This window comes from Tenrec ecaudatus, chromosome 17, assembly GCF_050624435.1.
Source record: "Tenrec ecaudatus isolate mTenEca1 chromosome 17, mTenEca1.hap1, whole genome shotgun sequence".
NCBI lineage: Eukaryota > Metazoa > Chordata > Mammalia > Afrosoricida > Tenrecidae > Tenrec > Tenrec ecaudatus.
Window position 1 is genome coordinate 55,254,050 of NC_134546.1, and position 26,028 is coordinate 55,280,077.

General features: G+C 47.3%; 1 protein-coding gene across 1 annotated transcript; it reads left to right on the forward strand.

The window, feature by feature from the left end:
* Positions 1-1,483: 1,483 nt before the first annotated feature.
* Positions 1,484-6,737, forward strand: CYP1A1 (cytochrome P450 family 1 subfamily A member 1). Its single transcript, XM_075535694.1, has 7 exons — positions 1,484-1,592; positions 3,229-4,083; positions 4,731-4,857; positions 4,946-5,035; positions 5,130-5,253; positions 5,403-5,489; positions 5,649-6,737. The coding sequence occupies exons 2-7, from the start codon at positions 3,253-3,255 to the stop codon at positions 5,932-5,934; spliced, it is 1,545 nt and encodes a 514-aa protein (XP_075391809.1). The 5' UTR covers positions 1,484-1,592; positions 3,229-3,252; the 3' UTR covers positions 5,935-6,737.
* Positions 6,738-26,028: the final 19,291 nt, after the last annotated feature.

Here is a 26,028-nt window from a genome sequence, read left to right on the forward strand (position 1 = left end):
CTCGGGAGGCTTTCTGGGGCCACTTCCCTTCCAAACTGCTCCACATCAGTCCCCTGCCCCATCCCCAGAATGCCAGCGCCTGCTCCGTTTCGTTCACGCCCACGGGTCCTCCCAGCGCCCGCCGGGAACAGGACTTGGCACACCGTGGGCCCCTGGTAGATGTTTGTGCATCGCGTGAGGTGACCTCGGAGCCTTTGTTTTCCCGGCTGGAGCCAACGGCTGGGACAGGGGTTGTTGTCGTCTCGTCCGGGACAGGTGGAGCTATCACGAAATAGCTGGCACACTCAGGCGGGGGACGGAGTGCAAGGCAGCCAGCCAGGCGTGCTGGGCGGCGCTGGGGCTGCGTGTCCTGCCACAGGCGTGGACCCAAAAAATGCAGGCACACGCAGGCGTCCGCACGCAAGCGGGCCCTTTGCTCTGCCCCCTCTGCGGGCCCGCCCCCGGCTCCCTCCTCCCCGTCGCGTGACCGTGCAGGGACCCGCGAGGGCCCGGGAACTAGGCGGCCCCGCCGGGCCCTTCTCACGCAACGCCTCGACTCCGCACCGCGCCCCCCTCCAGGTGGGGCGGGCCAGGCGCGTGACCTCTGCCCCTGGAGGGATGTGCCCGAGGCACGCGAGCACACACACACACACACACACACACACACACACACACACACACACACACACACACACACCCTCTCTCTCTCTCTGCGACCCTTCCCCAGAGCGACCCCAGGGCTTCGATGTCTGGAGCTGGCCACGAACCCCCACTGGCGCCCCGCCAAAGAGCTAGCGAGCCCGTGGGCTGCAAGGGCGCCTGGAAGGCCGGTGGGCTCGGGGTGACAGTGCCCCGAGGTGGCAGCTGGCCGAAGGTGGCCCTGGAGGGAGCACTCCCGAGGGAGCGCTCGCTTGCTCGCTCCGCGGGTCTGGAGAGGGAGCCGCCCCTCACCCCCACCCCCACCCCGAGCCCTGCGGCCGGCGACCCGGGCTGCGAACTCCTGTCTGGGCTCTGGGCCTAGGGCTAGTCCTGGGGCACCTTCCGGCCTCTGTGACCTCGGGGCTGGGGTCGCCGCGCTTCGCACGCGAGCCGGACAACGTATCCCGGGGAAAGAGCACCAGCCAGCAGCCCCGCCCCCAGCTGGCCGCGCCAGGGAGGCACTGGCGCGTCCAAGGTTCTGAAAGCTTCCAAAAGGAGGGGACCGGGAGGTTCCGCAGACCCTTTGTCGGAGCTGCCCGGGACCTCTCCTCCTAGCCACCCCTCCAGCAATACCTCGGCTGGCTTCTGCACTGTTCGTGGGGTGCTTGGGAATTGGGGGGGGGGCGTCCAAGGCCTCCCTAATCCCCATCCCTTTGCGTGCAGGGACTTAGAGGACGCGTCAGCACAGTGGATTCTCCCCCACCCACCCTAGAGTTATTACCCCCCACCCCCCTTAGGCTGTCCCTCTCCGCACCCCACCCCCTTATTGGTTCCAGGGAAGTAGGCGTGGCCATGCGGCCGCCTATAAACTCACCCGGAGGTGAGCTTCTTGGAAACATCCCTGCGCTTCTTTGGGGTCCCTGGGATCAGAGACCACCTTCTCAGCTCAGCTCAACACCTCCTGGAAGACACAGGTGAGTGCTGGGGGCTCCTGGCTGCCCTCTTCCCTGCTAACAAAAGGTCTTCTAGGTATGACATTGCTTTTACATGTCCTTTGAGTGGAGACTAAGAAACCTAAGAGGACTAGCAGCCAAGCCCCCTGGTTGGGAGAACGAGGCCAGAGGAAGGGCAAGACTTACCCAGAGACCCAAAGACTTTGAGATGAACCTCCTCTTAGGCTCCAGTTCCAACACCCACGGACTCCTGGCCACCTTGGGCTTTCTCCATCAGGTGGCTGGAGAGAACACTCAGCTGAGGGAAGCTGGGAGCAGGTGCATTTCTCCCTGGGTGGTCAGGGAGGACCCAGGTTCCCCAGGTTCCTCAGGCAGTCCAGAGAGATAACATGGATAGTCCAAGGGCTCTCCATGGAGCGCTGGGCTCTGGACCTGCAGTCCACTACACGGAGCAAACACTCAGAGTCTGATGCCTCAGCGAGCTGGATCCATGAGTTTGCACACCTTCTCTGCAGAGACTCTTAGACCCCGTCTGGACAGAAAGGCTCACTGTTTAAATCCAGATCCATTCCCGAGTTCCAAAATTCCATTCCCGACTTTTCTGGCAGGCCTGGTTAAGGGGACTATTCCCTACACTGGCAAGCCCAAGCAGCTCCCGCCGCAGTTCATTCATTAGAATCGAACACAACCAAAACCCTGGCCTGGAATTCTGGGACCGGGAGCCTTGATCTAGCTGGCCCCGGACTACATTCAAACGGTAGGTCAGTTGCATATAGGAGAGCCCATGCACCTGGGGCTGAGGCAGTGTGACATGAGCAGTGTCTGCCTTGTCCCCTGCTCCCTTCCCCTCTGTCCCAGTGTCTCGTGGGACTTCCTAGAGCCTGAGATTGAGCAGTGGAGAGGGCTTCTAGGGAGAGGCCAGCCCTCCTTGGTCTGACTGCTCTTCCAAGGTGGTACCTGGGACAGTAGCTAAAAGCTTCCCAAGGGAATTTTTGCAGAGGTCTGAGCCCAAGTGACTTTAGGTGGTGCCTCTACTGGAGGCTAGTTTCCCCAAATGTGAAATGAGGTCAATGGTGGGGACCATCTCTAATTCCTTCCCGTTGGGGTGTTTTACCAGCAGGGTGGTCATACTTAAAAGATTTCTGGTGATAACAGATCGACACGTCCTAACAAACCAGCACTCCCACGGAGACATTACTGTTTAGTATGGTGCCAGTGGCTGAATACAAAGGTGATTTTCTAAAACACTGAGCTGTAGGGAAATCGCACTGACATTGGGTAAACGTTGTTTTAAATGTTTGCAATAGTTCAAGAGAGAGGATTGTGGAAATGGACTGCTTAGGTTAGGAGCCTAGAGCCAGCCCACACTTCTGGGCTGTCTGACCTTGGGCGAGTTACCCTCTCTTAGCCTCACGGAAGCCTGCCTCATGGGCTTATGGGCAGAACTGGCGGAAGCAGGGGCTGAGATTCTTGTCCTCGGTGGGAGTTAAACAAGCAGCTCCTCCCCACCTCCTTGCCCCCTTTGCTCCCAGGGGCCAGTTCTGTGGGCAGCAGGGTTTCCCCTCTCGCGGATTCGCATGCTGGGCTTTAGATCCTTGCTCTCCTCATTTCCCAAGCTGAGGTCTTACCCTTTCTTCTTGCCCTCTCTTCTCACCAGCCTCCTAGAGACGTGGAGCTGACCATGCTGTCTGTGTTTGGAATCACCGTCTCTGCCACCGAGCTCCTCCTGGCCTCTGCCATCTTCTGCCTGGTATTCTGGGTGGTTAGAAGCTGGAAGGCACAGGTCCCCGAAGGCCTGAAGAGCCCCCCAGGGCCCTGGGGCTGGCCTCTGATCGGGCACGTGCTGACCCTGGGGAAGAACCCGCACCTGGCGCTGACGAGGCTGAGCCAGCAGTACGGGGATGTGATGCAGGTGTGCATTGGCAGCACACCTGTGCTGGTGCTCAGTGGCCTGGACACCATCCGGCAGGCCTTGGTGCGGCAGGGGGATGACTTCAAGGGCCGGCCTGACCTATACAGCTTCAGCTTGGTCGCTGATGGTCAGAGCCTGACCTTCAATCCTGACTCTGGACCCATGTGGGCTGCCCGCCGGCGCCTGGCCCAGAACGCCCTGAAGAGCTTCTCCATGGCCGCAGACCCAGCTTCTGCGTCCTCCTGCTACCTGGAGGAGCACGTGAGCAAGGAGGCTGAGTTTCTCATCAACAAGTTCCAGGAGCTGATGGCACAGGATGGGCACTTTGACCCCTATAGGTACGTGGTGGTGTCGGTGGCCAACGTCATCTCTGCCATTTGCTTTGGCCGCCGCTACGACCATGACGACCAAGAGCTTCTTAGCCTCGTCAACTTGAGCAATGAGTTTGGGGAGGTGATCGCTTCTGGAAACTCTGCCGACTTCATCCCCATCCTCCGCTACCTGCCCAACTCCACCCTGAAGGGCTTCAAGGACCTGAATGAAAAGTTCTTTGTTTTCATCCAGAAGATACTCAAGGAGCACTACAAGACCTTTGAGAAGGTACACGAGGGAAACACTGGAGGGATGTGGGATGGGGCGGGGGGCATTGGTTCAGGGCCAAGAAGTCAGAGAGAGGAGTGGCATGATGCTTGACAGATCTTCAAGGGAGACCTTACTCAGGGTTTGGAAGCCACTAGTGGAGTGGTCGGAGCCCTCGTGGGGTAGCGGGTTATGTGTTGAGCTGCTAACTGCATGGTAAGCAGTTCAAGACCACTAGCTGCTCTTCGGGAGAAAGATGAGGTTTCTGCTCCCATCAAGAGTTCGTCTGAGAAACCGACAGGAGCAGTTCTGTCCTGTCCTGTAGGTGCGCCGTGAGTCAGCGTGATACAGTGGCAGTGAGTTTGAATGGGGTGGAGTGGATCCTTGGCTGGGAGATAGGCCTTTTTCTTGATCTGCCCTTCTGCCCATTCACCAGATAGCAATGCTCACTGAATAGTCAGGTCCCTCTACAATAGAGGTCACAGTTCTGTGTGTCTGCCCTGGAGAGGAGATTGCCGGTGTTTTAAAGCAGGCACAAGCTTCAGAGAGGTAGACAGTAGCTGGGATCTCCTCTTCAGCAAAATGCCAGTGATGGCGAGGGGCCAGACCAAGATTGAGGGGTGGGTCTGCATTTGGGATTTCGCTCACGCCTGGCCCGCTCTACCCAGGGCCACATCCGGGACATCACAGACAGCCTGATTGAGCACTGTCAGGACAAGAAGCTGGATGAGAACGCAAACATTCAGCTGTCCGACAGCAAGATTGTTAATGTCGTCATGGATCTCTTCGGAGCTGGTACGAGCTCCCCTATCGTGTCCTTTGTGCGCCCATCTTCCTTGGCCTGTCATCGCTTTAACCTTTCTCTTGACTCTGCCCTGTCCAGGCTTTGACACGGTCACAACTGCCATCTCCTGGAGCCTCATGTACCTGGTGACAAGACCCAAGGTACAGAAAAAGGTCCAGGAAGAACTGGGTAGGTGATTACCCCCTTCCAAAGGCTCCCCACAAGTGGCTAGGACAAGGTTTGGGCGTCCTCTGAGCCCCATCCGGTCCTTTGTGTTCTGTAGACACAGTGATTGGCAGGGCGAGGCAGCCCAGACTCTCTGACAGGCTCCAGCTTCCCTACCTGGAGGCCTTCATCCTGGAGACTTTCCGACACTCCTCTTTCCTGCCCTTCACCATCCCACACAGGTGAGGCCCCATGAGCCACAGCTAGCCCCCCCACTGGGTTTGAACCAAGTCCATGCCCCGCCTCAGCGCTTCGGGGAGGAGACATGGCCTGGGAGGCAGGGGCTATCTGTGTGGCCCCGCAACTTGACCAAGCTTCCTTCCCTTCCCAGCACCACGAGAGACACAAATCTGAATGGTTTTTACATCCCCAAGGGCCGTTGTGTCTTTGTGAACCAGTGGCAAATCAACCATGACCAGTAAGTTGACAGGACTGCCTGGGTTCACCCTCCTCCAGATTTGAGGCCCTCTGGTCCCTGGGCCACCTGCCCATCCCTTGCCCTGTGGGGTTGGGGAGCAACCCATTTGGGGCTCTAAGCCCTCAGCCTGCCACCTCAGCTGCCTCACTCTCGTTACAGGAAGCTGTGGGGCGACCCATCTGAGTTCCGGCCTGAGAGGTTTCTCCTCGCAGATGGCACCATCAACAAGGTGCTGAGCGAGAGGGTGATTCTCTTTGGCATGGGCAAGCGGAAGTGCATCGGGGAGACCATTGCCCGCTGGGAGGTCTTCCTCTTCCTGGCCATCCTGCTGCAGCAGGTGGAGTTCAGCGTGTTGCCAGGCAAGAAGGTGGATATGACCCCCATCTATGGGCTGACCATGAAGCACCCCCGCTGTGAGCACTTCCAGGCACAGCTGCGATCGTAGGGCCTTGGCGTTCAAGGGCTAGACCCTGTTTACCTGGCTTACCTGGGCAGCCAGGCCAGGGGGCTGGCCCAGGACTCAAGCTTTGCCTGAAACTCACATACCCATTGGTCTGGCTGCCTTTTTACTGTCTGGGTGTGAGTGGACATGCCCCTCTGCGTGCCGACCACAAACAGCGGACACAGCAGAGTGCACACAGGAGCTGATGCAGTCTTCTGAAGTGTGCTGGAGTTTGGAGGTCTGGTCAAATTAGGTGGCCCTGAGGCCTCTGTGACTCATTGGCGAATTCTCTGGAAACCTCTGGAAGACTGCCCAATCTTAATAGTTGGGAGCAGTGAAGAGTGAAGGCAGCCCCAGGCACTGGCAGAGAAGTGGGTGCTGCACTTGAACAAGGCGAAGCTATGTAGCTGAGTGGTCTGGGAAGACCACCTTCCTCTGCCCTCCCAGCAGGCAGGAACAGGGTTCCTCCTGGCTTAGTGAGGCTGCGGCTCCTGTCCCAGAGGGACTGGGGTCTTGTGTCTCCAGGAGCTGCCGAGGGCAGAGGGCATGCTGTACCCAGGCCCCAGGTTTCAGTCAGAAGGGTTTATTCCAATCACATTTCATTCGACTTCCTAAAAAAAAAAAAAGTTTCTACGCAACGCCTTTTAATTCTAGCTCACTTTGTACTTGCATGCTTACATTGATCACATGTTACAGTTTAAGAGCCATTTATTTTATGCAAGAGAGAAAATTCTCCCCCAAGTATCCAGAAGTGTTTGGCAGATCGCTACCTGAGCTTAATAAAGATATTATGCAGAGGCCCTGCAGGAGAATGTTTGCATCTCGAATGACGTCATCAATGATCTCCATGCACCCCCTGAGCCCTGTCTCATGCAGGTGAACATGGACAGGAGGAGGAGGGGCGGAAGAGGTGAATGAAGCCACTGCTTTCCGGGCTTCCTCCCTCTCTGACTTAGCCCTCGGGTGATGGAGAATATTCTCTGGACCAGTCACGGGGTGCTTAAGGGGAATAAAGCAGAATCCTTGTTTCTAAGAGCATTGGTTGGGGGAGTCTGCACCTAAACACATCCCTGCAACCCACTATCATCAAGGCTCTTTCAGACTGATGTCCGGCAAGCCTATAGAGTATGAGGTCCAGAGCTGGGTGGGCCCTGGGCAAAGTGACTGGGTCTTGGTGCTAACTCAGCTAAGCCTTGAAGGATGTGGGGCAGTCTCACACCGGTCTCATGCACTAGATGCTGAAGTTCAAAGGGCTAAGGCTCCGAACACAGGATGGGGGTGGGAGGGGCGGGGAAGCAGGTGGATCCTCACCTCAGCTCTGAAATGTGAATGGTCTGCTCCAGAGCTTCGAAGCAGTTGCTTCGACTTGGACCCCCTGCTGAGAACTTGCCTTTGTGCCTAACGTCAACCGAATCAGAATCTATCTTTTAATGATCCCCAGTTGGTTATGATTTTTTTAAATCTCAAGATGATTGTAAAGCACAGGTCTAGGTAGGTCTTTTTATTGAGTCTTACACAGGACTAAGACAGTGACAGAACACCACCAGATGAGGGACGCGTGTCAGCACCAGGGCCTCCCGATGTCCAAGGATTCCCAGCCACGTGGCTACTTCCAGAGGGCATGCCACCAAGGAAGTTGTTACAAATCTATGATTAGCGGCAGATCAGTCAAAAGTGGGACTGCAGAGATGAACATATCTGATCAGAGCACACGGGAGAAGATGAAGGGGCAGGAGGAGAGAGTGGAGCACAGCCTGGCCCACCAGGCTGTGATGATGATGTTCCTGAGTAGAGCAGCCAGTCCACAGAGAGAACAACATGGCTGGCCCCACTATGAGAAATGATGCCAATCAGTGACTAAGGGCGATACAGGGGACTGCACCGGAGACACAGTATGGGAATTGCACCTGACCTGATCCCACCACACCGAGGCAAATCACTGGGGGAGTGCAGCGGAACAGCAAGGGAATGGAGTGGCAAGGTCCCCAGGGAATGCTGAAAGTGGACTTTGGGGCCAGGGCGTGGTGCCCCAACAGACTGGATTGGAAAACGCTCCTAAGGGCCAGCAAACAATCCCTGAACTAACTACAAGCTTTTCTCTTGTGAAAAAAAAAAAAAAAGTGGGACTGCAGAGCTGGAAGAGAACCATGGCTGAGATGCACACACTCCTGATGATCGGGAAACTTCACAGGGTTGGTCCTGAGGCCCCTGAACCATCTTGGATGGGGCGTGGCTCGTGACCCTGTGGTGCAGGTGTACTCTGTCATTTGGGTCAAAATTGACTTGATGGTACCTAACATAACAAACAAGGACAGACAAAACAAGATCGTGAAACCCCAAAGTCCGATACTGGTCCATAGCCCTTCTTCGAACTCACGCAGCCGCATGCAGTGATGCAGAATGCAGCAAGATCACCGGCTGGTGGGTGCAATGGTGGTGGTAATATCACAGGGCTCTGGCCACCACCAGGGTCCAGCAGCAGGAAGGTGAAGGCAGAGCGAGAAGGGGAGGCTCCCGGGACCCTCCTTATGAGAAGGCCAGGCCCACAAGGAGGCACCGTCGGACTGTGGCCTGATTGACAGGCTGAATATCACCCTACACTTAGAGATCTTCAAGTTGACACGAATTTATTAACCACCACAGTCCTCAAAGCAATAGCCTTGCTTTTCAACACATTAAAGAGGTCTTGTGCAGCAGGTTTTTTTGAAACATAATTTTATGGGGAGCTCACAGATAGTATAAAAATCTATAATTCAATTAGATAAAGCATCATTGTACAATTGCTGCCACCATCATTTTCAAGCATTTCTTTCTTCTTGAACTCTTTGATATCAGCTCCTTCATCTGCTCCCTCTCCCACCCTCTCCCCCAGGAACTCTTGTTATTATATTTTATATATAATTTCTGCTCTATCTTACACCATCCAATGTATCCATTCACCTACAATTCTGTTATTCATTCCCCTGAGCGGGCTTACATAGTCGTCATCATTGCTATCTGCTCTCCCTCCCCCCATCCCCCCCTCCTGTGCCCTCAGGGAATAATTAGTCCCCCTCCACCCCCTGATTTTTTCCAGCAATATCATTCGATGTATTTGACTTTATTTTTTCATTTTATTTTTTAATTAATCATTTTATTGGGGGCTCTTAAAAATCTTATAACAATCCATCATTCAATTGTATTAAGCACATTTGTACACATGTTGCCATCAACATTTCCAAAACATCCTCTTTCTACTCCAGCCTTTGGTATCAGCTCCCTTTCCCCCCCCACCCTCATGAATCCTTGATCATTTGTATATTATTGTTGCTATTTCGTGTCTTACACTGCTGTCTCCCTTCACCCACATTTCTGTAATTTGTCCCCCCAGGGATGGGAGGGCAGTATATCCAACCTTGTAATGGGTTCCCCCTTTCTCCCCATCCCCCTTCTATGCCCCAACACTCATGATATTGCTACTCTCACTACTGTTCCTGAGCAGTGAGGGTTTTATCTGTCCTGAATTCCATGTGTCGAGAGCTCTTAACTGTACCAATGTGTGTACTCTAGTCTAGCCTGATTTGTAAGGTAGAACTAGGAACTGGGTCATGGTAGTGGGGGGAGAGGAAGCACTCAGGAACTAGAGGAATGATGTGTGCTTCATCGGTGCTATACTGCACCCTGGTTGAATGGTTCCTTCCTCATAACCCTTCTGTGTGGGATGTCCAATTGTCTACAGATGGGCTTTGGGTATCTACTCCAACCCCTCTCTTTCACATTTATATTACTGTTTGTTTTGGATCTTTTGATACCTGATCCCATCAAAACCTCATGATCACACAGGCTGGTGTACTTCTTCCATGTGGGCTTATTTGCTTCCCTGCAAGATTATCTTCAAGCCTTTACGGCCCAGACACTATATATTTTTATAGCCAGGCACCATCCGCTTTCTTCACTGCATTTGCTCATACACTCATTTTGTCTTCAGGGATCGTGTTGGGAAGGTAAGTATCAAAGAGTGCCAGGTTATTAGAACAAAAGGTTCTTGTGTTGAGGGAGGCCTTGTGTAGAGACTCAATGTCCATCTGCTATCTTAATACTTAACATATAAATATATATAATATATTGGCTTCTATCTCTTTTATAAAAATATATTTACATATATATGCCTATAGCTATACCTCTATAAATAGCTTTTGCCTCCTATTTCTTTATACCTTCCTCCTGATCCACTATCATGTTCACCCTCTATTTGATTGTCAGTAGTTCCTCTCGGATACATCACACTTGATCAAACCCTACCGGGCATTCTATGCTCTCCTTGTCAATTTTATATCTCTTGTTGTTCCCTTATCCCCGAGTTTGTTGGTTCCCTGCTCCCCCTTCCTGCTCCCTCCTCTCCCATGTCCCCCCACCGCATGACCTCTGGTCCTGGTTGTTTTCTCCTTGGGATTGTTTGTCCTGTCTATCTTATATAGATAGACCTAGAGTGAAAAACCAAACCCAAACCAATAGTTCCATGTTTGTCTGGTGACCCTTATGAGTGTTTTCCAATCAGATCTGATGTAGCGCCAAGCCCTGTCCCCTGAGTCAGAAGTCTATTTTCAGGATTCCTCAGGGACTTTGCTACTTTGCTCCTCTTGCTGCCCTGCTGCCCTCCCTTCACCTGTTGCCCCAGGTACGGTGGGCACACTCTCTGCACAGTGTCTCCAGTGTTGTCTTCCATAGCACTATGGTCAGTGAGGGCACGTTGTGTTTCCATTTCTATTTTTGAAGGGGTTGTCCACCTTGGATTTCATGCTTCAAACAATCTTAATTATACAAATAAATATTCTAAAACTAAGACCACAATAGTAAGGGAAGAAATATTAAAGAACTAGAGGATAGTTATGTATTTCATCAGTATTATACCGCACTCTGGATATGTCATCCCTTCCGTGTGGTCCTTCTGTGGGGACTGTCAGTTATCTTACAGGTGAGTTTTGGGTCTCCTCTTTGTCTATGCTCCTACATGTCAATTTCATTTCTTGTTTTTAAATTGCTCATACCTATTCCCATCAACACCTCATGATCACACAGGCTGGTGTGATCTTCCCATGTGGACTTTGTTGCTTGTCTGCTAGATGGCCTCTTGTTTAACTTCAAGCCTTTAAGATCCCAGCCACTGTATCTTTTAATAGCTGGGTACCATCGGCTTTTGTCACTACATTTGTTTATGCTCCCATTTTGTCTTCAGCGATAATGCTGGGAAGGTGCATGTGATGCAATGCCACCTTATTAGAACAAACTGTTCTTGTAGTGAGGTAAGATTTAAGTAGAGCCCCAAAGTTCATCTGCTTCCATAGATAAAGACAAATACACCTATCTTTAAATCTTTACATTTATGCCCATTTATGTATATAATTTTTATTTTCTTGTTCATTCCTCTGTTTCTTTTTTCTTTCCTTCTGCCTCACTGTAGCAGATTTGCCCAATGCAGTGTGCCATTGGATCTCTTCACAGTTGCTTCCATGAGCATTGATTGCGGATCCAAGAACCATATATACCCGAGTATAAGCCGACCTGAATATCAGTTGAGGCACCTAATTTTACCACAAAAACTGCATTAAAAACGTGCTGAAAAAACTCGGCTTATACACGAGTCTATACGGTAAGATGAAATGCTTCACAACGTCAATCTTTTCTCCATTTATCATGATGTTGCCTATGGGGCCAGTTGTGAGGGGCTTGGTCTTCTTTACATTAAGTTGCACTCCAGGTGGAAGGCTGCGATCCTTGATGCACACGTTTTGGTTTGGAATCAGGCAGCGTTTCCTGGTTCTGTTTGTACACCTGCCTTTGACGTCAAGTGAAAGTTCCAAATGAGCACAGTAACCTGCTCTGAAACGCCCATCCTTCTCAAGCCATCCGTGGTTTGTTATGGTCCACACAGTCGATCCAACACAAGTAAAATATCTTTCTGGTACTCTCTGTTTTTAACCAAGATCCATCTGACGTCAGCAATGCTATCTCTTGCTCCACGCCCTCTTCTGAATCCGGTCGGAATTTCTGGCAGCTCCCTGTCAATGGACTGCTGCAAACATTGTTGAGTCATCTTCAGCAACATTTTACTTACATGTGCTATCAATGATATTGTTCCATAATTTAAGTGATCTGCTTGTCACCTTTCTTTGGAATGGGTACCAATAGGAATCTCTTCCAGGCAGTTGGCCAGGTCTTCTGAATTTCCTGGCACAGCCAAGTGAGTGCTTCCAGTGCTTCATCAGTTTGTTGGGACATTTCCATTGGTAGCCCATCGATTGCTGGAGCCTTGTTTGGGACTAATGCTTCAGTGCGGCTTGGACTTCTTCCTTCAGTACTATTCATTCTTGATCATACGTTACCTCTTGTAATAGCTGAATGTTGACTAGTTCTTTTTGGTACAGTGACTCTGTACTCTTTCCCCCGTCTTTTGAGGCTTCCTGTATATTTCAATATTTTGTCTGTAGCATCTTTCAATATTGTAACTCAAGGCTTCAAATTTTCCGTGAGTTCTTTCCATTTAAGACATGCTGAGTGTGTGCTACCTCTTGAAGTTTCTAACTCCTAGATCTTTGCACATCTTATTATAATATGTACTTTGTCTTCTCAAGCTGCCTTTTGGAATTTTCTATTCAGCTCTTTGACATCATTATTTCTTCCGTTAGTTTTAGCTACTTTGTGGTCAGGAATCAGTTTCAGTCTCCTCTGACACCCATCTGGATCTGTTCTTTCGGACGTTTGATTTCTTCATGAATGGTGGTTGTTTGTTTGTTTATGAACGGTGTTCTTGATGTCATCCCAGGTCTTCTGTCATTCATTCTGAATGGGTCAAATCTATTCTTGAAATGCTCTTGAAATTCAGGTGAGATACATTCAAGATTGTCTCTTAACTCTCATGGACTTATTCTAATTTTCTTCCATTTCAATTTGAACTTCCACATGAGCACCTTATGGTAGGTTCCACAGTCAGCCCCTGGCTTCATTTTAGTGTGGATATTGACCTTCTCCATCATCTTTCCCACACAATGGACTCAGTTTGAGTCTGTATATTCCACCTGAAGGAATCCACCTCTAGTGCTGCTGGAAACAAGACATTGGCGATAAAGACGTCCTTGGTCTTGCAGACTTCTGTCCTATGAACTCCAGCTTTGTCTCTATCGCCAAGACCACCAGCCTTTCCAACTACTGTTCCTTCTTCTTTGTTTCCAACCTCGCGTTCCAATCGCCAATAATCATCGATGCATCTGGATCGCATGTTTGATCAATTTCCAGCAGGAAATGTTGCTAAAATTCTTCATCACTAGTGTTAGTGGTTGATGCATAAAGTCAAATAATATTTGCATTGATTGTATTTCCTTGTATGTAGTTAACTATTGTATTTCCTTGTAAATAGAGAGATATCACAGCATTATACTTCAAAATAGATCTTGAAATGTCCTTTTTTTGACAATGTGATGCTATTCCTTTTGATGTGTCATTCCCCATAAACAATATAATTTTTGATTCAATATGTCCAATATGTCCATTTCAGCTCACTAATGCCTAAGATACTGATCTTTCTTTGTTACGTCTCATTTTGATGACTTCTAATTTTTCTAGATTCCTATTTCATAATTCTAAGGTATTAATGGATGTTTGCAGCTGTCTTGAGTCATGCCCCATTAGCAAATGGATGTCTAGAAGACTTTGCTCCATTCATGTCACCATGACCAACTCTACTTTGGGAAGGCAACTCTTCCTCAGTCTTATTTCTGGCACTGTCTCTGACAATGCTCTGCTGCCATTTATAAGGTTTTCATTGGCTAATTCCTCTGAAGTGGACATCTATTCCTTCTTAGTTTGTTCTTGTTGTTGTTGTTTGTTTTTATCATTTCATTGGGGGCTCATACAACTCTTTACACAGCCCATCCATCCATCCATCCATCCATCCATGTGTCAAGCACATTTGTACATTTGTTGCCATCATCATTTCAAAACATTTTCTTGCTACTTGAGTCCTTAGTATCAGCTCCTCATTTCTTTCCCTCCCTCCACACCCTCCTTACCTCATGAACACTTGATAATTTATATATTATTATTATTTCATGTCTTACACTGATCAATGTCTCCCTTCACCCGCCCACGTTTCTGTTGTCCACCCCCCTGGGAGGGGATTATAGGTAGATCAGTATGATCAGTTCCTTCTTTCTCCCCCTACTTTCCCCTCACCCTCCTGGTATCGTTACTCTTAACATGGGCCCCGAGGGGTTTATCTGTCCTGGATTCCCTGTTTCCAGCTCTTATCTGTACCCGTGTACATGCTCTTGTCTAGCCGGATTTGTAAGGCAGAATTGGGATCATGATCGTGGGGAGGAAGCATTAAGGAATTAGAGGAAAGTTGTATGTTTCATCGGTGCTACACTGCACCCTGACTGGCTTGTCACCTCTTCCTTATGACCCTTCCGTAAAGGGGTGTCCAATTGTCTACAGATGGGTTTTGGGTCTCCACTCTGCACTCACCCTCATTCACAATGATATGATTTGTTATTCTTTCATGACTAATACCTGATCCCATTGACACCTCATGATCACACAGGCTGATGTGCTTCTTCCATGTGGGCTTTGTTGCTTCTGGGCTAGATGGCTGTTTGTTTATCTTCAAGTCTTTAAGACCTCAGACGCTAAATCTTTTGATAGCCGGGCACCATCAGCTTTCTTCATCATATTTGCTTATGTCTTAGTTTGTTCTCAATCTGGAGGCTCAGCTGAAACCTGTTCACTTTGGGTGATCAGCTAGTATTTGAAATACCAGTGACATAGCGTCCACTGTCACAGCAACACCAAACCACTCCACAATGACAAACTGATAGACAAAGGGTGGGGGGGGGTGGACAATGACTATGCGGTAGCATTTAAGATTCTGGAAAGGCTTCACTGACCAATTGCAACTTGAAATTGTTGGAGTCAAAATGACTATTAGTCCATGTAGTAGCTTTAGAAGCCAAGCACCTAGATTATGAAACTCGGGCAGTAAAAACATGTCCCAGAATCCAATAAATATATATTTATTGGGAGACAGGGAGGTGGGGAGAAAGGTAGTGGTGTTAATAAGCCCAGGGAGAAGGGAACAACAAGTGATCCAAATTGGTGGTGAGGAGGGTGTAAGAGACCTGGTAGGGCGTGATCAAGGGTAATGTAACCCAGAGGGATTACTGAAACCCTAATGAAGACTGAGCATGATAGTGGGACAAGAGGAAAGTCAAAGGAAATAGAGGAAAGAGCTAGGAGGCAAAGGGCATTTATAGAGGTTTGAATAAAGGCATGTACATATGTAAATATATTTATATATGAGGATGGGTAAATAGATCTATGTGCATATATTTATAGGTTTAGTATTAAGGTAGCAGATGGACTTTGGGTCTCCACTCGAGTACTCCCTCAAGTCAAGAACATTCTGTTCTATTAAACTGGCATTTCATGAAACTGCTCACCTTCCTGACACAATCACTGAAGACAAATGGGTGCATAAGCAAATGTGGTGAAGAAAGCTGATGGTGTCAGACTATCAAAAGATATAGCATCTGGGGTATTAAAGGCTTGAAGGTAAACAAGCTGCCATGTAGCTCAGAAGTAACAAAGCCCACATGGAAGAAGCACACCAGCCTGTGTGACCAAGAGGTCCCGACGGGACCAGTTATCAGGCATCAAAGAACAAAAATATCATATCATTGTGTGCTCACCTCCCCAATATGATCACTGAAGAAAAAATGGGTGCATAAACAAATGTGGGGAAGAAAGCTTATGGTGCCTGTTATCAAAAGATATAGTGTCTGGCGTCTTAAAGTCTTGAAGGTAAACAAGTGGCCATCTAGCTCAGAAGCAACAAAGCCCACATGGAATAAGCACACCAGGCTGTGTGATCACTAGGTGCCAGACGGATCCGTTATCAGGCATCAAAGAACAAAAAATCAAATCATTGTGAATGATGGGGAGTGCAGATTGCGGACCAAAGACCCATCTGTCACGGGGAGGAGACGGGCCAGTCAGGGTGCAGTGTAGCAAAGATGAAACATACAACTTTCCTCTAGTTCCTAAATGCTTCCTCCACCCCACCCGCATCCCACTATCATGATCCCAATTCTACCTTACAAGTCCAGCTAGACCAGAGGATGTACACTGGTACAGATAGGAACTGGAAACACAGGGAATTCAGGACAGGTGATCCCTTCAGGACCAGTGGTGAGAGTGGTGATACTGGGAGAGTGGAGGGAAGGTGGGGTAGAAAGGGGGAACCAATTACAAGGTTCTACATATAACCTCCTCTCTGGGGGACGGACAACAGAAAAGTGGGTGAAGGGAGACATTGGACAGTGTAAGATATGACAAAATAATAATAATTTATAAATTATCAAGGTTCATGAGGGAGGGGGGAGAGAGGAGGGAGGGAATAAAATGAGGAGCTGATGCCAGGGGCTTAAGTGGAGAACAAATGTTTTGAGAATGTTGAGGGCGACAAATGTGCAAATGTGCTTTACACAATTAATGTAGTTATGGATTGTGATAAGAGTTGTATGAGCCCCCAATAAAATGATTTTATAATTCTTCTAAAGGAACTATCCATAGTTTTTATGATCCACACAGCCGAATGCCTTGGCATAGTCAATAAAACACCAATAAGCATCTTTCTGGTATTCTCTGCTTTCAACAAGATCCACCTGACTCAGCAATGATATCCCTTGTTCCGTGTCTTCTTCTGAATCCAGTGTGAACCTCCGACAACTCCCTGTTGGTGTACTGCTGCAGCCTTATTGGTTGATCCTCAGCACATTTTAACTTGAGTGTCATATTGTTCTGTACCAAGAAAACTAGTTGATATTCAACCATTCCAAGAGGTAGCATTTGCTCAAGAACCAATGGTCCCGAAGGAAGATCTTCAAGTTGCACTGAAAGCATTAACCAAATAAGGCTCCAGGAACTGATGGAACACCTATTGGAATGTTTCAACAAGCTGAAGAAGCACTGGGAGCACGCATTTGTCTATGCCAGGATAGTTGGAAGACAGTTACTCGGCTAAATGACTACCAGAGATCCATATTTGTACCCATTCCAAAGAAAGGTGGGCCAAAGCAGTGCTCAAGTGATAGAACCATACACCATGAATCTCATGGCTAGCTCCTGGGAAACCTTGAGTAAGTACCTTCCAAGTCTTCCTCACAGCTCTAACTGGTGTGTTTACATTAGAGCCACATAGTGCTTGCCTTCTAGAGTCTTAACATCTGCTGCGCAGTCACTACTTGGACAAGCAATATTGTGGAGAAGGAAAATGGGCCGATTACAATCTCAACGCAATTCAAACAGCTGATGATCACAGAAAAGCTGGGAACATGAATCAGATTTTTTTTTGTCGATTTGAAAAAGATTCAAAGAGGAGATTGTAAAAACCGAACAATGTATCTGATAGTAAATGATTATTAGGAAATGCTGTTCGTTGAAATCACATCAACATCAACAACAACAACAACAAAATCACATCAACACCAAGAACGTAAGGCTTAGAAATGTTGCTCTGTTACACCTCAAGATTCAAAGACACTTTACGGCGTGGGAGAAAACTGTGAAACAGAACTCAAAATCTTCAAAGAGACCAGGTTTATTTGTCAGAGACTGGTGGAACCTCCAAGACTGTGCTCCTCTGTCATCCTCCTGGTCTCGAACAGATCTCATCTCTACCAGAAGAATCAATATGTGGCTTTTTTATATAGGGCTTCTTCACATAGCATGTTTTCCAGGCTGGTCTGTGTTAGGGTGGGCATCAAAGCCTCGCTCCTTTGGGCGACTGAATCACAGTTCACTGGATGGCCACATCACATCCACTCATCGGTTGATGGCTATTTGGGTTCTCGCTTTGTGGATATTATCAGTAATATGGCTATGACTCTTCTTATTTATGCACAAGTGGGTGAACTTGTTTTCAGGTCTCTGGACTACACATACTTAGGACTAGAATAGCTAGGTCAAGTGGTAATGCCAAGCTCAACTTCTTGAGGAACCACCAAGCTTTCCTACAGCAGTTGTACAATTTTGCCTTCTCGCAGATTCACACAGCAAGTCTCCCTGCAGCCACCACTTGTTCCCTTCAGGTTTGCGTTTGTTCTGCTCATCTCAGTGGGTGTGAAGTAGCATTTCATTGCAGTCACTGTGCATTTCCCTCATGACTCAAGTGACGTCGAGCATTTTTTCATGTATTCATTGGCCATGTGTCTATCTACTTTGGAGAATTGGATTGTCTTTTCCTTGGCTCCATCATTCATTTGTTAAAACTTTACCTATTACAACGGTGTGGGAGTGGTGGTGGTGGCGGGAGTGGCTAGTTTCTAAGGTTCTTTTCAGCTCTAGCCTTCAAGAACTCCATGTAATGTACTATCAAGAATTGCAAAATTAGTGCTGTGCTATTCTTAAGCAATTGATGTCCATGTGAGACCATGCCAGTGTAATCCCACCTAAGGCAAAAGCAAGTCCTATTTGAACAAATGCCACCTTTCATAAGTGAAGAGACACAAGTGAATTCCACTTACTTTAAAAAAAAATTATTACCTTCAAGAAATGATCACTGAAGATAAGGGTCCTACAGCAAAGTGTGGTGAAGAAACTAGATAGTGCCCAGCTGTCAATCAAAATAGTGTGTGGGGCCCTAACAGCTTGTATTCAAACAAGCAGCCACCTAAGTGAGGAGTCAACTAAGTCCACATGGAAGAGGCACCCCAGCTTGTGTGATCCAAAGATGACAAATTACAAATCTGCTCAAATGAGGAGAAAAGCACCAGAGCAGAAATTATGAGCACCTAATTTGTGGAGGGCTTTGGGGGGGCACGGTGAGAGCCCCAAACCCGCCCGCAGAGTGTTTGATCAGACTGAGCTACTGGCAGATCTGCTCTCAGCCTTACTATCAGGCAGCGACCATTGTAATCTTGATTACGCTGGATTGAACTCGACACTTGGCCAGTTGTCCACCCTATTGATGCATCCTGAATTTGTTCTGTGTGCAAGTATCTCTTATTGGTCAATGACAGAAATTGTGTCCCTGCCTTTTTGATTATTGTTGGGGGCCTTTGTCTTCTTACGCATTATTAGTATTTTTGTCTGTTTACCATTGTGTTTTACCCTTACCACGATTTTGTTTTCTATTGGGGCTCCCAGCTGTGAAGTGTAGGAGTGGAGGCATAATAACTGATACAAGGGATATAGGGAATATAAGGCGGGAGGGCTCAGATAGGGAGGGAAAGGGGATTTCAGGAGTAATTAATGAAGCCGGGGGCGGGGAGGGTGTACTAGAATGCATGAGTCATCTTAAAGGCGACTTGGCCATGGGGGAGGGGGATGTTTTAAAATTGATGTGGGGGTGATTGTGATATGATTGAACAATGGAACTATTGAATTATAGGATATGTAAATTACTTGTGACTAAAACTGCTGAGAAAAATTTATAGTCACCTGTTGAGACTATCCATGGAAAAAACACACCAATTCAACTCCTCTGACATGCGCAATTCAGTGACATTGGCTACATTCTTCAATTTGTGGAAACGCGCTCCATCTCTTTTTCTTTATTTCCCTAAGCTCCACGTCTTCCACTTCTATTGGGCCTGCAGCCCGTCTCCAGACTTCACTTCTCTACTGGTGAGTAGCATTCTTTATATGAACGTACCACATTTTGGTTAAACATTCATCTGTTGATTTAGGGTGTCTCTAACTTTTGGCTATTCTGAATAGTGCCGCGTGCATTTATATATACCCCCCCACACACACACACACACATTGGTGAATAACTCTCTTTGAGAATTGTTGGGTCAGATAGTTTTGACTTTTGGATGCACTACCACGCTGTTCTCTGCAGTGGCTGCACCCAGTAAGTGCTCCACGCCCTTGCTAACATGTAAAAACAATCTAAGCCATACTCACCAAACAACCTTGCCTTTCAACGCTCTAAAGCGAGATCTGGTGCCACCCAGTACAACATGTCCCTTGCTCTCTTGACGAGGGCTGCTTCTGTGAGCATTGGCTGTGGATCCAAGCAAGCTGAGATCCCTGATAACGTCAAGCTTTCCTCCATTTATCCTGATGTTACCGAATGAGCCAGTTGTGAGGATTTGCGTTTTCTTTACATTGAGTTGTAATTCAGACTGAAGGCTGTTTCTTTGGCTTCATCAGCAAGTGTTTCAGGTCCTCCTCACTTTCAGCAAGCAAGGGAGTGTCGTCTGCATATCGTATGTGGTTAATCAGCCTTCCTCCAGTCCTGATATCAGTTTCCTTCATAGATTTCAGCTTCTCTGATGATTGACTCCATACAGATTGAATAAATATGGTGAGAGAATACAACCCAGACACACACCTTTCCTGATTTTAAACTATGCAGTCCTCCCTTGTTCTGTTCACACAAATGCCTCTTGATCCACGTACAAGTTCCAAATAAGCACAGTGAAGTGTTCAGGAGTTCCTATTCTTCTCAAGGTTATCTATAGTTATTATTATTACTATCTCAAAACCAACACATACAGATTTGAATTTATCTTCTACCTATTTTCCTCCTCCATTATTACCTGCCTCTTTATTCTTGTCCATATCTGAGAACCCAGCAACCTCAAATAATCTGCCTCGGCCTTAACTTGAGACGGATCCAATCACCGAAATCTCTCCATGATTTCTGTTTCCTCTTCAACCGCACTTGCTATGGCCTGAGTTTGTACTCTTATCATTTGCCATTTGCCCTGCCTCCCTCCAGTTGGCTATTGTCAAGTACATTTCCCATAATACAAACCTGGCCAGGGCATTTCTGGCCTGAGAGTCCTCACTGGCTTCCTATTGTGTTTAAGATAAAATCCAAGCCCCTTGGGGCAGAGAAGATCCTCTCCTATCTGTTCCTGCTTGCCTTTGTCCATCAGCGTGTCACTATTTCCTCCCTTTACACGAATGCTCTACGTTGAACTACTTGCATTTCCCCAGGTGTGTGGTGCTTTCCCTATCTCGTCAACCATGACTCTTTCTTTACCTTATAGGAATGACCTTCCTTTCTATGTTATCTGATTAATCTCTTCTCATCCTAGCGAATGAGAACCTCGGTGTGAACGTCACACGTGGAGAGCTTTCTTCTCCCCTCTTGGAACTTCCCTCTCATTGAATATTTATACCACATTTTATTTATCCATTCATCTTGTGGGGTGTTTCTACTTTGGGCTATTGTGAGTAAAGCTTCCATGAACATTTGGCTACATTCGTCTACGAGTGCCTGGATGAGTGGAATTACTGGGTCAGATGGTAATTTTGTTTGGCTTTTTGAAGAAGTTCCGATGGATTTCCTCAGTGAGTGCACCAGCCTACATTTCCACCAGCAAATCCACAGGGGTTCCAACCTTTTGAATCCTTACGAGCACTTGTTGACTTCCATTTTTTATCTTATAATAGCCATCCTAGTGGGTGTGTGGTGCCCATTGCCTGCACCAATTAATGAAGCACCGAATCAGGGTTTGTAGCAGCGAACCTAATCAACTTCTGTACGTGGACTGGACAAGGTGGTGCAGAGTGGCTTTTCCAGGTAATGTTAAGCAAAGAGCTGGAAGTAGCTCTAAAAATGTAGTCTTCTGGCCACCAATATCATAATCCCTTGAGGAACTGTTCCAACAAAGATTTCCAGATCCTGCCTGAGACTTCCTCCAATACTGATGCCACATTAGCCTTTGTGTAAGTCCAACTTTTAGGATTATTAACTCAGTATACAGATTGAATAAATACAGTGAAAGGATACAGCCTCGACACACACCTTTTCTGATTTTCAAGCACTTAGTGTTCTCTTGTTCTGCTTGAATGATTAGCTCTTATTCATGTATAGGTTTCGCAAGAGCACAATTAAGGGTTCTGGAATTTCCATTCTTCTCAATGTTATCCATGGTTTGTTTCAACAGTTGAATGCCTTTGCATAGTAAAACAAGCAACAGCTTTCTGGTAGTCTCTGCTTTGAGCCAAGATCCATCTGACATCAGCAATGATATCCCCAATTCCACATCGTCTTCTGAATCTGGCAGCTCCCTGTCAATGTACAGCTGCAACGATTGTTGGATGATCTTCAGCAACATTTTACTTGCATATGATATAAATGATATTGTTTGATAATTCCCACAGTCTGTCAGGCCAACTTTCTTCGGAATGGGTACAGACATGGATCTCTTGGCCAGGTAGTTTTCTTTCAGATTTCTTGACAAGGATGAGGGAGTGCTTCATCAGCTTTTTGAAACCTTTCGATTGGCATTCCATCAATTCCTGGAGCCTTGTTTTTGCCTAATCTCTTCAATGAAGCTTGGATTTCTTCCTTCAGTACCATTAGTTCATGACCATATGCTACCTCTTGAAATGATTGACTGCCAACTAATTATTCTTGGGACAGTGACTGTGTATTTCTCTCACCTCCTCTTGACACATTCTGTATCAATCAATATTTTGCCCATGGCATCTTTCAGTATTGAAACTTGAGGCTCGAATTTTTTTCTTCAACTCTTTTAGCTTGAGATATGCTGGGCATATTGTGTTTTGGTTTTCTAACTCCGGGTCTCTGAACATTTAATTATAATACTTTACTTTGTCTTCTTCTCAAGTTGCCCTTTGAAATGTTGTTAGGCTCTTTCACTTCATTGGAAGAACGCCTTACTAACAATCTGAGAGACACATGATACAACCTCGCTTGTTCAAAGTGAGGAGGACTGGAAGCACTTGCTGATGAAAGATCCAGGACTGCAGCCTTCAGTGTGGATCACAACTCAATGCAAATAAAACTAAACTCCTCACATCTGCACCATTAGGGAACATTCTGATCAACAGAGAGATCAAAGTTTCCGAGTGTGTTGGACAGGGTTCTCTAGAGAGACAAACCAGATTGCTAGTAATTATATATAAATATATTTATAAAGATAGATCTATAATACAAGAAATGAACCGTTAAATTATATACAGATAGATAATATAAGAAATTAACAGTTAAATTATAAAGCAGTGAGACACTAGCAGTCCTTTAAGTCTTGAGAGCCGCCAGTTGCCAGTCCCCTTCTGTAGAGAGAGCTGGGTTATATATAACCAGCCAGCAAACAGCAAGGCAGGTCCCCAACTGTCGGTCCCCAGCTCCAGTGATGAACATTCCAATTGTGTGGGCTTATAGAGACCTCAACTTACAGCGACACAGTTCGCAGGCTAGGCATCCCACAGGTAGTGTACCCCTTTAAACTGAGGCACAGAACAAGCAAGGCGAGGCTCACCGAGCCATTTATCCCTCTGCCCTTCAGTTAATCCTACTTGTGTTTATCGCCCAGGCTGGCACAATAAACTATCGCACCGAGGAATTGATTTTGTTTGGATCAACAATCAATGCTCATGGAAGCAGCAGTCACGAAGTCAAATGACATATTGCAATGGAAAAATCTGCTGCACAGGATGTCACTTTGAGGACTATGGTGCACCTAGCCCAAGCCATACTTTATTTCTTTTCATTCCATCAATAAATCTTTATTGGGAACTCTCTGCACCAGGCACCATTCTAGGCACATGGTGCGCATCACTGAAGAGAACACATCACGATCACTGTGCCCCTGGGAGAGAGACTGGAAGGGTGAACAACAAACCATCCACATAATGTTGCTGCTGTTGTCCGGCTACTGGTAGGTCACTTCCAAGCCGTGATCTTTTCAGTCGCCTCATCCACATTCTGAAAGTCGGACACTGAATAAAGAAAGGCTGAAGATGAATCGATGCATTTGAATTATGATGTTGGCAAAGAATTATGATGTTGGCAAATATACCAGGTCTTACTAGAACAGACGGATCTTCCAAGAAGTATAACCAGAATGCTGTTTAGAGGCAGGAGAGACGGGTCTATGGAAAGGGACATCGTGCGTGGTAAAATAGAAGGGCAGTGGAAAAGAGGAAGGCCTTCCATGAGATGGACTGATGCAGGGGCTGTTAGCAAGGGGCTCAGTCGCAGGCATTGTGAGGCTGGCGCAGGTCCTGGCAGCATTTTGCTCTGCTGTTACATTAGGGCCAGAACGGACTTGTTGGCACCTAGGAAGCACAACCTGAGAGTTACTGAGTCAGGCTCTGAGAGGGAGGCCTCGGACCTGTGTTTTTTTTGTTTTGTTTTGTTTGTTTTTTACCGCGATGCTTTCCAAGATGCCAGCCCCTCTCTCGGGGCGAACCCATCGGACCTGTGTTTTTAACAACTATGCAGGAGCCCTGGTGGCAGAGTGGGTTCTGTGTTGGGCTGCAGTTTGAATCCACAAGGTCCGCCGCTTCACTCCCCAGCGGCTCTGTGAAAGATGTGGGGTCTCAGTGGGCCCGCGAGGCAGTTCTGCTCTGTCCTGTAGGATCGCTAGGTGGAATGGACTTGCTGGCAGTGAGTCTGAGTATACAGAATGGTCCTCGCTTTTTTTTTTTTTTAATTATTTTTTATTTTTTAACAAATTATTGGGGCTGATACAATTCTTTTCACAGTTCATACATATACATACATCAATTGTATAAAGCACATCTGTACAGTCTTTGCCCTAATCATTTTTTTCTCCTCTTTTCTTCTTTTACATTTTATTAGGGACTCCAACAACTCTTACCACAATCCATACATATACATACATCAATTGTATAAAGCACACCCATACATTCCCTGCCCCAATCATTCTCAAGGCATTTGCTCTTCACTTAAGCCCCTTGCATCAGGTCCTCTTTTTTCCCCCCCCCCTCCCTCCCTTTTCCCCCCTCCCTCATATGCCCTTGGTAATTTATACCTCGTTATTTTGTCATATCTTGCCCTATTCGGGGTCTCCCTTCCCCCCTTCTCTGCTGTCCCTCTCCCAGGGAAGAGGTCACATGTGGCTCCTTGTAATCAGTTCCCCCTTTCCAACCCACTCACCCTCCACTCTCCCAGCATCGTCCCTCACGCCCTTGGTCCTGGAGGTATCATCCACCCTGGATTCCCTGTATCTCCAACCCTCATATGTACCAGTGCACAGCCTCTGTCCTATCCAGCCCTGCAAGGTAGAATTCGGATCATGGTAGTTGGGGGGAGGAAGCATCCAGGATCTGGGGGAAAGCTGTGTTCTTCATCGATACTACCTCACACCCTAATTAACCCATCTCCTTTCCTAAGCCCCTCTATGAGGGGATCTCCATTGGCCGACACTTGGGCCTTGGGTTGGTCCTCGCTTTTAAGGACTGCTGATGGTAAGTGTTGAACCATTGACCACAAGTTTGGGGTTCAAAACCGCTGTTTCACAGGGAAAAGATGAGGCCATCTGTCCCATCAAGATTGTAATTAACTTTTTCTTGTAAATTAGGTGGGGTGTTTATGTATCGGATCATTGTACAGTCAACAACTTCCATAACATCAATCCTACCCATGGCTTGCCCTAGTCCCATCTCCGCGCTTTACCCCCTCTCCCTCTTTCTTACTGTTTACCCATCAACACAGGTCCACTCTGTAGCTTATCGCTTCCGCTTCCCTTCCCACTCTGCTATCAATGGAGTGTTTCTTACAGTAGGAAAATGCCTTAATTTTTTTCTCCATAATGATTTCCTACCTTGGAAACCCTATATAGGACCATTGTGAGTTGGAATCCTGGGTTTGGGTACTCACTTTGGGTTTCTCAAAGAGGTTAATAAGAACAACTTTTCCAGGTTCAATCGGGAAGGGGAAACATTTTTTTTTCTCTCAGTTCTTGAATGGCCAGCCCTGGAAATAGAATGTGGAAAGTTTAGAGAAAGAATATTCATCTTTCTAATTATGAACTTCTTTGTTACACTCTATAGGTCAGAGGCGAAATGACAGTGCTTTTAATATTGGGTGATTGAGTCTTCCATTAAGTGCAGGTCAAACGATATGAGTGTAGCACAATTCTCTCAATGTAGCAGTTACTCAGGTCAATAGAACACACACTGGATTAAGGTAGCTGCTGGCCTCTTTTTCAAAAGGTTTAATGGGGGGCCACCTGCAACTTCAGGGGTGCCTAGAACATCCTAGCTCTGGGAAAAATCCATCTATGTAGGGAGTCTTAGGGTACTTCCTTCATACGTTCAACACTTATTTTAGCC

Excerpts from the sequence above, each read along its gene's own strand:
- CYP1A1 (XM_075535694.1), top strand. The coding sequence starts at position 3,253 with ATGCTGTCTGTGTTTGGAATCACCGTCTCTGCCACCGAGCTCCTCCTG. Across the intron at positions 4,858-4,945 it reads CATGGATCTCTTCGGAGCTG|GCTTTGACACGGTCACAACT; the intron begins GTACGAGCTCCC and ends TGCCCTGTCCAG. Across the intron at positions 5,254-5,402 it reads CCCTTCACCATCCCACACAG|CACCACGAGAGACACAAATC; the intron begins GTGAGGCCCCAT and ends TTCCCTTCCCAG.